The sequence below is a fragment of the Accipiter gentilis genome, chromosome 14 (assembly GCF_929443795.1).
Source record: "Accipiter gentilis chromosome 14, bAccGen1.1, whole genome shotgun sequence".
NCBI lineage: Eukaryota > Metazoa > Chordata > Aves > Accipitriformes > Accipitridae > Astur > Astur gentilis.
Genome location: NC_064893.1, coordinates 13242439 through 13255621, shown reverse-complemented (window position 1 = coordinate 13255621; position 13183 = coordinate 13242439). Strand labels below are relative to the sequence as shown.

At 41.5% G+C, this 13183-nt stretch overlaps 1 protein-coding gene across 4 annotated transcripts in view; it reads left to right on the top strand.

Moving 5' to 3' along the window:
* TRANK1 (tetratricopeptide repeat and ankyrin repeat containing 1) overlaps window positions 1-13183 on the top strand; it is a 58744-nt gene that overhangs the window by 14577 nt on the left and 30984 nt on the right. For all 4 annotated transcript variants that reach the window (XM_049817260.1, XM_049817263.1, XM_049817262.1 and 1 more), the window contains exons 4-9: window positions 700-850; window positions 1884-2002; window positions 5231-5314; window positions 8733-8871; window positions 9425-9556; window positions 11577-11744. In XM_049817260.1, coding sequence (XP_049673217.1) covers window positions 700-850; window positions 1884-2002; window positions 5231-5314; window positions 8733-8871; window positions 9425-9556; window positions 11577-11744 — 793 coding nt within the window. The remainder of the gene's footprint in view (window positions 1-699; window positions 851-1883; window positions 2003-5230; window positions 5315-8732; window positions 8872-9424; window positions 9557-11576; window positions 11745-13183) is intronic.

The following is a 13183-nucleotide window of genomic DNA, read 5'->3' as shown; positions in this document are numbered from 1 at the left end:
TTGACTCAAAGACTCATCTGTTAGGAATAAGTAGTGGTTGTACAGTATTTATGATATGGAGGCATACACTTGGATTGACTTTTATGTACAATAAATGGTCTTCTGGACTAACCACTACAGAATCCCAGAGACTTTAGTAGAAGATATTTGATTTAGATATGGTAAAATTGCATGCAGATACCAATTTAACTTGCGCTGTATTGCAGCATGCCAGTTACCTGGTTTGAACAAATTGATTCCACTTTGACTCTGAGCCAGTACAACCTAGTTCAGTGGTGAATATGAACACATTCAGGTGCCATTGGCTGAAGAATACGTGCATTGTGGTAAATATTGCAAAATGCAGTGGCATGGGGACATAAATATATATTCTGGACCCTGTGCCAAAAAAAAATATCCTTTCCAGAGCAGGTTGCTAACAGTATGTCTTTCATCCTGTAGTTATTTTCCAAGTCTTGTTTTCCAGGATTTATCACTCTTAGTATCTGTGATGACATCAGTAGCATATTGTGAATTTCAAGGGATGTTTACTGCACTTTTTTTAGATTTGTGTGTAAGAAGCTGTAAAAATAGCACTACAATTCATTTTTATAGCATAATTAGAGCATTTAGGAAAAAATGGTAACATTTTGCTTTGTAGTAAAGATCTCTGAATATTTTCTCTACAATGGTCTTTTTTTGTTCTCCTTTTTTTCTCAGGCTTATTACAGAGCTGGCCACTCCTTAATCATGTTATCAGACTCTTATGAAGCAATTTCTATGTTTCATAAAGGTTTGATTCTCCTAAATGCTTCTGCAGATCGAACTCAAGTTGCTGATTTTGTAGCAGGAATCTTCATGAGTGTCAACGGTAAACTCAGATTAAGAGCTTATTTTTTCTAATAGCCTTTCAGTAGCGATGACAACACAAGTACTTGGTAGGACGTCCTTCATGAGATTGTTCATTTGGTCCTTGGTGCCTCAGGTCTGTTTGAGGATCATGAATATGTTGAGTGGCATAATAAGGATGTGGTGAACTTGGTCCAGTTTGCACACAGCAGATGCCAACAATCCCAAAACACTGTGCAGGGGAGTGTGTTGTCTCACAGGAGCACATCCATTGTGGAACAGTTAGAGAAGGTCGAAATTCAGAGTTAGGGAGACAAGGTTGGAGATTGGGAGCCCAGACCCCTAAGGCTTTCGTGGTTTTTGTCCAGACCACTCAGCTTTTCTTTTAGCTCTGTAGATTTGAAAATAATTAGAAGACACTCAGCTTATACTTGAGTTTACAGTGCAGTATATTCCAGCGTGGGGGGACTTTCCTTCAGCTAGTAATGGGCAGCAGTGAAAAGAGGGAATTTGACTTTTCTGTGGTATGGTGTGGGGTTTTTTGAGCAATGTCTACCCTATGTGTCCTTGCTGTCTCCTCAGTCTTTGCTCTTCTACTTGCTTTTTTGTCCAGTTCACAGGCTTTGCCTGATGGGACCTGCAGGCCTGCCAGGAGATTTTGGGTTGTGTCCCTGCTGCATTTAATTGAGCTTGTAGCCCTGTGTTAAGGATGTTGATTAGCTTTAGTAGTGTCCGTAGCTGGGTTCACCCACAAGTGAAAAAACCACCACAAAGTTCACAGTGTCTTGGGGCTTAGAGGTGTTTCTGGAGGGCAGGGATTAATTTTTTTTCCCCTTGTTTAATGAAAACTGGCCACTGATAACAAGGTGCCTTATCACTTGGGTGGCCAGGGGTATTTATTTGCACATTTGGCATTTTCCTGGGTATCAATCAGTGCTAAAATTGTCACTGTGCAATGAAGTAATTTAGTTGGAGACCTCAACTTTAAAAGTGCTGTGTATACTAAAGAGTTCTCGTGTATACTAAATAGTTTTCTCAATTGCTTATTCTTGCAGATGAACGAGTCTTCCCACCAACTTTTCCTCCTGCATATGATTATGTTTTCAGTGCAAGGTTTGATGCACTGATTTGGCAAGCGGTGATAGAAAGGTTGGCCCAGAAAGGGAAGTGGCGGGTAAGTTTGTTGCTGCGTTACCTACTGCTGTGCAGTAGGCACTCATGTCTTAACCTCTTCAGGGTAAGCTTGCGTTACGTTTTAAAATCCAAAACAGTGAATATTTATTGTTCCCTGCTTCAAATGTCTTGATTTTTCAGACTTGAAAAATACTTTTAGTAATAAATAATTTCAGAAATTCAGTTCTCGAAGTGATACAATGAACTTGAAATCCCGCTTGTTTCTTGCTGTTGTCTCTGTTGTAATTATGGTGCCATCTAGAGTCATTATTCTTGAAAGAAATCAGAGGGGGAAAAAAAATAATGTTTATTTGTGGTCTCTTTTACTTTTCCTTCTGTATGACAAGCTGGATTTTTGAAGCTGTCAGTGAAAGCCCCACAAACAAAGGAGCATCTCAGTGGAAGTACATGGTTAATAAACAAAACCAGATCATTTAGAAACATCAGAAGGTGACTCACCTGAAATAATTTTAATCCTCTTTTGTATAGTGACTGTGTAAAAAACAAACAAACAAACCAACCCTCAACAAAACAAACACCACCACCCCCCAAAAAAACCCCAAAACCCAAACCCTCAAACCAAAACAAAAAAAAACCCAAACCCCTCTCGTTGTCATGATTACTCCTGTATTGGATGTTGGTGGTGAGGTGCTGGCGGTGAGGGCTGCGGGGGCCTCTGTGAGGAGAGGCCAGGGCCGCCCTGTGCTGGACACGGCTGGTTCCAGCCGGCTGCAGTGGCCCCCTCCGCAAGGGCACCCCTCGGCCACGATGGTGGTGCCTCTGAGAAAGGGTCTTTTAAAAAGGGGCAAAACCCTCCCTGGCAGAATGGGGCGGGGGGGGAAGTGAGAGAAACAGCCCTGCGAGCACCAGGGTCAGAGAAGGAGAGGAATGAGGGGGAGGAGGTGCTCCAGGCCCGGAGCAGAGGTTCTCTTGCAGCCTGTGCAGAGACCTTGCAGGAGCAGGCTCCTGACAGGAACCACAGCCCATGGAGGACCCACACTGGAGCAGGGGAGAAGCATAAGGAGGAGGGAGTCTGTATTGGGTCTGGCTGAGAGGGAGTTAATTCTCCCCATAGCAGCCCTCATAGAGCTGTGCTCTGCTCTGCTAGAAAGGTGTCGATAACACAACCAGTGTTTTGGCTACTGCTGAGCAGTGCTGGCACAGCATCAAGGCTGTCTCCCCAACATTTTTGCCCTCCCCTCAATGGCAGGCTGGGGCAGGGCAAGATCTTGGGAGGGGAACATAACCAGGACAGCTGACCTAAACTAACCAAACAGATATTCCATACCATATGATGTCAGCTCAGATATAAAAGCTAAGTGAAGGGAGACGGAAGGGGGGCATTTTTGTCTTCTGGAGCAACAACTACGCATACTGAAGCCCTGCTTCCCTAGAAGCGGCTAGACATCACCTGCTGATGGGAAGTAGAGAATAACATCATTTGTTTTGCTTTGCTTTCACACGCACGACCTTTGCTATCACTTTATTAAACTGTCCTTATCTTGATCCACGAGCCTTTTGTTATATTTTCTCCCGCCCCCCCATCCAGCTGAGGAGGAGGAGTGAAAGAGCGGCTTTGGTGGGCACCTGGCACCCAGCCAGGGTCAACCCACCACAGAGTGACAGAGGGACTGCTATGGACTGACTGCAGCCCCACATTCCCCATCCAACCCCCCTACTGTGGGCAGGGACATCTTTTACGAGATCAGGTTGCTTAAAGCCCTGACCACCCTGACTTTGAACACTTCCAATAATGAGGCATACACATCTTGTCTGGGCAACCTGTTCCAGTGTATCACCACCCTTATTGTAAAAAAAATTCTTCTTTATGTCCAATTTAAACCTACCCTCTTTCAGGTTAAAACTGTTGCCCCTTGTCCTGTCACTGCGGGCATTGTTAAAAAGTCTTTCTTATAAGCCTCCTTTAAGTATTGAAAGGCTGCAATAAGGTCTCCCTGGAACCTTCTCTAGGCTGAACAGCCCCGACTCTCTTAGCCTTTCTTCATAGGAGAGGTATTCCATCCCTCTGATTATTTTTGTGGCCCCTCTCTGGACCCACTCCAACAGGTCTTTGTCTTTCCTGTGCTGGGGACCCCAAAGCTGAACGCAGTACTGCAGGTGGGGTCTCACGAGAGCGGAGTAGAGAGGGAGAATCACCTCCCTCGACCTGCTCGCCACAATCCTTTTGGTGCAGCCCAGGATACGGTTGGCTTTCTGGGCTGTGAGTGCACATTGCCGGCTCATGTTGAGCTTTTCATCCACCAGTACCCCCAAGTACTTCTCCACAGCGCTGCTATCAATCCCTTCATCCCCCAGCCTGTATTGATACTGTGGGTTGCCCTGATCCAGGTGCAGGATCTTGCACTTGGCCTTGTTGAACTTCATAGGCCCGCTCCTCAAGCCTGTCAAGGTCCCTCTGGATGGCATCCCTCCCTTGAAGTGTATCAACTGCATCACTCAGCTTGGTGTCATCTGCAAACTTGCTGAGTGATTGAGTGCACCACGCAATCCCACTGTCTGTCATTGATGAAGATACTAAATAATACTGGTCCCAGTATAGACCTTTGAGGGACACCACTCATTGCTGGTGTCCACTTGGAAATCGAGCCATTGACTATAACTCTTTGGAGGCAGCCATCCAGCCAATTCCTTATCCATTCAACAGTACATCCATCAAACCCATGTCTCTCCAATTTAGAGCTAAGAATGTTGTGGGGGACTGTATCAAAGGCCTTCTAGAAGTCCAGGCAGATGACATCTGTAGTTCTTCCTTTGTCCTCTGATGAAGCTAGGTGGGTTTTTAAGGAGCAAGGTAAAGTTCTTAGGGAAACTGAGAAAATGGGAAAAGATACAGTATGCATTTCTTGCTTTGTGCTCAGGATGTTGATGTAGCTGGGGAGTCTCATCCCCATGAACGTAAAGGTCCACTCCTAAAGCGAAGGGCCACTTACAAGGTGTATGGGAGAGAATTTCAGAGCCTGACCTTTCTACATGGTTTTTATTTCTGAGGAAGCTTTCATCAGTCATAGCTTCCCACAGTCCACTGTATATTACATTAATTCAGTTGAAAAATGGAAAGGGAGATTCAGTAATCTGTTACAATCTTAAAAAAAAATAATCTGAAATATTGTTAGCCCTCATTTGCTTTCCTACAAGATCTGATGAGTCAGTAAAAAACAAAGTTTCTAAGTGTGCTTATAAGGTCACTGATGGTTTGGTTTTTTTCCAGTCTTGTCTGTTGTTGTTGTCAGAGAAGAAAGAGTTGCCCACCAATCTCAGAGTCAACCAGTTACCACTGAAGAATCTCTTTGAGGTAAAGTAGCATCCTTTTTTTTTTTTCCCCCCTGTGTCTATTTGTTTTCTTCCTCTTGAGTTTAGTGAGAGATTTTCCATCTTGTGTGCAAAGCCAAAACAGACTGAAGAAAAACAAAATGGAAAATAATACATAGACTTTGTATGATTATGTTAAATCATCTTTTTTTTCCCCTTTTCATTTGAATGTTAAAAAATCTTTAATTTGCGTAACTTCTGTATGTAATGTAATGTTTCCTGTAATTTGATCAAAAGAAGTCATCTTCCTCTCAAGTACAGCAAGCTATTCACGTCATGCTTGGAACCTGAGAATTTAATGTAGAAAAATGTCTTGCCATCAGTTAAGTTGCATATGTTTTCCAGCCAGGACAATTTATGATATCCTGAGGATAGGATAGCTAGTCTGTCTCTCGACTGCTTCATGGTGCTGAGTATTATTACAGGGAGTTGAGGTGGGGGCAGTGTTGAAATTTTCCCTTCCCTCAATGCCTCAAATTTTTGGTAGGTTGCTTTATACCTAGGCAGCAACTGCTAAACATTCTCCCTAAAGGCTTTGATGCTTTCCAAATGACTTAGAGGATTTTGGCAAGATGGAAACATGTAGTCGTAGACCAAGTAGCCACAATTCCTAATGCCTATCACTGAGATATGGCATCTGCAGGCAGCAGAATTTGATCTTTATGTTGCTTTTCTGAAACTTGCTCTTTTCTTTATCTTGTGATTCCTTGTGTTCTGCAGCATTTGGGAACCTCCAAAGCTTTCTGGCAGGATAAAATAAAATCTTCCAGCTGTCAGAAACTGCCATGCTCACTCATACTTTGCTGCTGTTGGGCTGTGCTTGCCTGGTGCATATGCCATGCCGTACACACTGGTACAGCCCAGAGGCTCTGCCCACATCGCTGTGTGAGCTAGGTGGCCTTGTAGGGCTCGCTGCTGCTAACCCCTGCCTTTGTGCATGGGTATCCCACCAAAATGCTCTGAATGCATGAAGGGGTGCGCAGCCATTGCCTCTGGCCCCATGGGAACCAGGGTGTAGCTGGAGGCTGTCTGTGAACCAGGAGCTGCTGGAAGTTCACCAGCTCTGCAACTCGGGAGCAGCCGGTGTCTGTAGCAGTAACATACCAACTTTCCAAAGGCATCTCACAATGTATGTGTCTGTTACCCCACAGCGGATGCCCAGCCTGTTTCAACTGCAGTTAAGTAAAGCATTTCTTATGGATCGTTAAAAAATTCTTCTCTGTGTACATTTTTTCAGTTTTATTCTTCCATTTCTTTGTGTGTGTAAGTTAATTAACTGTAGTTCTGCTGTATGTAACCTACTTTTAAAAGATACAGTTATACATTCATTGAGAAATTTTGTTAGGCTTTATGCTGAAATATACTGGATTTCTTAACAGCACTGTGGTTTTCCTGATGGAAGCTTTAGAAGCTGTTAAATGTAGGCTACGCAGTACATTTGCTTGGCATTTACTGGCTGGCAAATTGACAGTTTAGGTCATATTGATGGACTGTGCCAGAATTCCCCATTTGGCTGCGGCAGTGCTTGTGGTAGTTTTGTCATAATAATGTCAAGTTGGAGCTTTTTCCATAAATGTATTACAGTTAGGTGCCTGACAGAGTGAGGGGAATAATTCTGAAAAAGGATAATGCAAAGGAAATGAACTGACATCTATTCATAGGCTTGTTTATAGTGATAGCAGAACAATTAGTGGATGAATATATGCAAGCATGCCTTGGTTAGCTATCATTAGGCAGGTAGGTTGTGTTAGTGCCAGCAGAGTAGCCCATACGGGACTTTATGCTACCTACCATCATCCCTTATGTGTTTGCTTAGTTTTCTGCGGGAGGGGAGGCTGGGTCAGGGTTCAGTCCTAGATCAGCCAGGCCCATGGCCAGGTGGTGACATAGCTGTGGTGGCTGGGGCAGTGTAACTGTGGTGTGGAAAAAGGTAAAAGAGCCTCAGTTTAAAGCAGCTCCCAAGTGAAGGTACCCACTGCCACTGCCGTGGTTTGCACGTGGTTAGCAGCAGCCTGGCCTGGGGTACAGCAACAAAGCAGTCCTGCAAGGGGTCAACGTGCTCCTCACACTGACAGTAAAGCATGGCAACGCAGTTAGAGGACACATGTAGGGTGTCTTAGCAAAAAATCTTCCTTCCTAGGCAAACAAATCAAAATGCCTCATTGAGAGAGGAGGATAAAAGTGGGTTGCCTTTGCAAAACAGTATGCCCTTTGTTGTTGAATTGACCCCACCAGTCTTAGCTATTCTAGTGGTTTGTTGTACATGTGGAAGATTGAAAGAATCAAGATGAACAATCCCTAAGTGCTGCTTCTCTTGCAAAAATTAGAAAATGTGGCTTTCTGACAACTCGAACTTCCCCTGCTGCCACTACATTCTCCCTGTAATTTGTTGTATTTTGATTTTGTAACTGCGCAAACAGTAATTCTTGCCAGTCAAAATTTGGCATGAGGTGTTAGAAAAAAAGACTTATTTGTGGATGTTGGAAGCATCTGTGAATACTGCTATTTAAAAAGATGACTGGCACAAATGGAGAAATTATGTCTGAGCACTGTTTCCGACCACCCCCTCATGTCCTGATCCTTCTGGCATATTGTCTCAATTTCCATCTGAGCTTCCTCTGCCCACCTCCAGAGTTCCCCACTTTACTGTACCTCTTGTAGACTGTGCTTCATGTTAAGTCCTTGATAGAACATCCTTTTTCGGTTCAGCTACCTTCTGCTCAGGCTGTGTGCTCTCAGTCTTGGTCTGTGAACTCCCCTGTAAATTCCATACTTTCATCAGATAACCACCTAGGAATTTATTTGGCCAAAAATCTGTCTCCTAAGGCTTAACGCCTTTTCTTTGTGTGAGCAGTCATCTTATCATCTTAATGCCAGATGCTTCCTGAGCTGGATGAGAGTAGGGCTTGGTTACCTGAGTTCCCTAAACCTCCTTCCCTCAGTCTTTAACTCCATTTTCCCAATTTCAAGTATTTTCTCCAGTCTTTTCTTGCTTTGGGGTAAGTGCTTGCATAAGCTGCCTCATCCAAGCTTAAAAGGCACAATATCCAGCACTGAAATACAGTAACATTTAATAGACAAGCATCAGGCAGAAAGTTGCAGTCAATTACAGAGGAGAAATATAGAAAAACATATTATAAAATAGATTTTAATTTCAGTGCTCTTCAGAGTAGGACAAGATTCTTTTAAGATTCTTGAACATCCCGTAAGAGAAGAGTGTTTGTTTTGAGCTTCTACTGGAATTGTTACATGTATAAGAAATGTTTCATTTTATAGTGGATATGGCTTGATTGTTACTGTTAACACTGATTCTTGTCATAAAAAGCATGGAAATAGGATTAAAAAAAATGCCTTTTGTGTATGTAAAAATAATGTGTTGTAATTGTTCTCTTTGTTATCAGACTTCTGAGTTGTATGGGCATGGCGAGAAGATGCAAGAAGTAGCGGAGTTAGTCAAGTGGCTAATTTCCATTGGGGCAAAAGTTGAAACCATTGGAGTGTATCCGCTTCATGCTGTTATCAGACTGTGTATCAAAGCAAGTGAGTGACATCTACAGCTACAATAATACAGTGGTGGCCTTCATCAGAGAACTGACAGCTAGAGGATTTTTAATTTTTTTTTTTTAAAAACTAATGAGATCAGATCATCTGGGTATAACCTTGCATGTGCCAATAAGGCACTATATTAAAAGTGGTACAAACCTAATCTGGTTGTTCTCTTCCATGGTTTGAAGTGAAAGTGGGATTGATGTGGGTCTTTCATAACCTGAATATATCAGCCTTGACAAAAATACAGTATTTCTTCCTGCCACCTCAGTGTGGAGCAACAGTTTCTATATGTGCTAAGGAGTCGTGAGTCAACTTCAGATTTGCACTTGCTGCGAGTCAGAGAGAACGTAGGATCATGTCTCCCACAATGCAGCTGGCTCTTACCATGATTTCTTTCACATATTTCTTCCCTCTCCTACTCCATGTCTTTGAGAAAAAGTTTTATACAGATGCATCTTGCCACTCCATAGGGGAAAAAACCAGCATCTGTTTCTGCTGTATCTGTTTACCATTTATAACAAGTGGGGTGTGTTTATCATTCCAGGAAAGAACCATCTCTTCAGGTGGTTACTGACTCAGAGGCCAGACTTGAAGGATAGGCTCAACCAGCAAGACAGAGATGGGTGTACCCTCCTGCATATTGTGGCATCTTCCAGTGAATATTCCCAGAAACGCAGTAAATATAAGTTTTTGGGTTTGTTGGGTTTTTTGGGTTTTGTTTGTGTGTTTGTGTGTGTTGTTTTGTTTTCATATAAAAAATTAATAATGGAAGAAGATTTCAGCCCCTGGTGTTTACTATTTCATGCAAAGGAAGAAGATGAGAAAGTCCTTTTATCTGAATGTAGACTTTGTAATGGTAACTAATATTTAAACGTTTCAACAATTCCCTTTTAAAATTGTATGCCTGATTTGTGACCATTTTCTTTGCTCTTTGGTTTGACTGGTTATGATTTTCCCACAAGTATGCTGCAGTTTTTAGAATCATAGACGTTACCTTTTACAGTTTGATGTGCCCTTAAAATCATAGTAGGCCACCTGGAGACCTATCCTGTTTTTTTAAATAGGTGAAGATTTAAAACCTAAGTAGCAGCATACTTTGATAGAGGAGGAAAATGAAATGCTTTCCTTCACGTTTTCTGTGGGATTTCTCTAATGTTAACTTAGCCTGGCTTTTTTTTCTTGTATTTCTTACTCTACCCACTAGGTGGCAAAAAGAAATAAGCATCAATGCCAAGGTAACACCAGACTTCTAGGTCGTTAAATGCGACGACATTCTGGTGGTTCTCTTCAATACTATGAATGAAATGTGCACAACCTATAGCTAAATAATTTCATTTTCTGGAAAGGTGTAACACATCTTTCACAGCAGTTCCATCTGTTGCTAAATGACTCCTGCATTTCCAGGAGAGACCGTGTATATGTGTGTGTGTATGTGTGTATATATATATATATATATATAAAAAAGTTTACTTATGTATAATTACATTTATATAGCATATATATTGTATATAGTGTATATATTTTTATATGTATTTATTAAAGTTCATTTGTTTATATTTAGTGTATATATATAAACTATACAGTACATTTCTAAATATATAAAAATGTACATACAAATATAAAAATAAACCCTTGCACCCATCTGTTAACAAAAAATAATCCCTAAAGCACCTTGAATGGTAAGGCTTAGACAAACAAAGCAGGCACTTGTGTTAGCCTGCATGATTTTTTCCTCATCTAGGTTTTGCCTTTGGCACATGCAGTAACAGAGGCTGTGCGCTACAGCGGTGTGCCTAGGGGATGGGTGGTGGTCTGACACTTAACTTGCTCACCATCGCTCAGGCTTCTCCTGCATGACTTGCTGGTTTGGTGGTCCTGCACTCTCCCAGCTGTTCTGAGGGCATGGCTTATAGCAAATGTGCCTCTTTGAGGCAAGGGGAGTATAGGCAGCTGCTTGCAGGGCTGTAAAGTTTCCCCTAGTAGCACAGTGTGACATACTAAGAAGCGAGCGTGTCCTTTTCCAGAATATTAGATACTGTGTCAAGGCTTTAAATCACTATTATATTTATTGTGTTTGTGCATAATCTGTAATACTTTTGAAATGCTTTAGAGGATAGTAGTTTCTGTCGAAGGCAATGGTACCTACCATTAGTCAACAAGGTGTCTTTATTATAAGGCTTATTACCAAGAAAGTCATGTGTTCTGTGTTGCATAGGAAATAAACTCAGTGCATAGCTGTGTATATTCGTGCCTGAATATATGAATTATTTTGGTTTATTGAGTCACCTTCCAAACAGTAGCAAAATCCCTTGTTTTGTTTTTTCTTTATGTACAGAGCAGTTTGCCTAGAGCCTGGAGAACAGGGCTGGGGCATAAGGGAGGAGGTGAATTGCACATACTGCCTCTGGCTGTTGAGATGTTCATGAGGCACCCAGTCACTTTCTGTTTCTGTGCTCCCATTTCCCAATTAATAATAATGAAGATAGACTTTTAAATTTTTTGAAGGGGTTTCTTTCGGGGAAAAATACCTAACAATACCTCATTCTTATGATGCTGAAAAATTTAGATTTTTTTTTTAAATGAAAATTATGCTAGAAATTGTGCCAGGAAGTAAAAAATACAGAGGAAAACGGAACATAAACCCCTGAACAATGAGAATTATTCTTCCTCTAATGTTTATTCATGTAATGTTTTAGGCCAAACAGAAGATGTGATCATGCTCCTGAATTTTGGGGTTGATCCCACTGTTCCAGATGTGCGGTCAAGATATGTCATAGATATCTTGAAAAAGAACAAAAACTTCGATGCTGTAAAAGCAGTCAGCAATCACATTGAGAAACACCCTTCCCCTGAGAAATGGACAGGTACTACATGGGTTGTGTGCTTTTCCCGTTTTAAAATTTTATCCTTTAGATAAAAAATTGTTTTATTTGTAATTGGTAGTAGTAGATGTTTTTTATGTAACTTTAGCTACGTATTGTCACCTTGATCTCCTGCCAATCAATGATGAACATTTTATCCTTGTCTGAAGGTGACTGCTGTCCAACTGATGTTCTTAGTATATCATGCAATAAGTAACTACAAGTTGCTCTAAGTTACTCTAAGCCACTGTTTTTCTTTCTCACCCTTAACATGAGGCTCCTCCTGCCATAGAAACTGCTTCTTTTTGATGCTTTTTCAGTTTTAACTTTTTACCTTCACTTTATTTTTTGGAAAATGAAACATTTTGTTAAAATATTGGTGGCACATTTAAAATGCTTTTAATACCAAAAAATATTGAAAAAAAAAGAGAAGCTCTGAAATGATGTAAATGTAAGTGAAAAGTTGCTGACATTTTTAAAAAACAAAATAACTTTTTAGTATGAGCTCTTTGTTCACAAAGTTTTAGCCATCTTTGATCTATGTCGGTAATAAGCAGCTAAAACTCCTGTATTCCTTGGAAAATTTTAACTTCTGCACATGTTAAGGGAAAAGAGTAGCAGAGCAGACTGTCAAACTAAAGCTATGAGAGCCTCTCATAACCAAAATAGGGGAGCTAAAATTTAGTTCCGCTCTTGAAATATGGGGAAACATTGAAGTGCATTTTAAAAATTAGTAATGATATTTCTAGGCAGTTTGCAAATGACCTGTTGTCATACAGAAGGGCACAAATCTTAATTGTCCCAGTGCTAATATGAAATTTCATGAACTGGAGTGATAAACTGGTTTCCAGTCTGCTTTTTTATAATAGCCTGTCATTTCTGAAAAGGGTTCTGACTTGTCTGTTTTGTTATAATTTTCCATTCTGGAAATTACTGTATCAAGTGTGTTTGCCCAAATAATGGGAATTTCCTCTTCCATGCCAATAAATGAGAATGAGAAAACATAAAAATTGTACAATACCACCCCAGTGTGACAGTATCAAGACTGGCTAACCCTTATATAGTTTTTTTGTCTGCCCGAACAAATGGAGTGAGCCTGAGCTGCCTGAACTGCAGTATGGTCAGAGAAATGCTAGTTGTGGCAGGAGATGGGGAGCTGTCTACCCTCAGGACTGGGAGGGTCCCTGTAGGGTGCACCCTCTTGGCAGTATGGCACTACAGTTGCTACTTATATCCTAGCTCTGAAAGAGACTGTAGTGGGCCACAAACATTTCCAGCAGAGGATCCAGTCGTAGGAGGTCATTCGGAGAAGCTCTTGGGAGTATCCACATGAGAAGTGACAGATTGGCCGGTGAGGCAAGATGCTCCTGCAGGACTTTGAGGTTCACAAACTGAGGAGGTAGATCCTGCAGCTGATCTTTTCAAGCCATGGTTTAGACTAC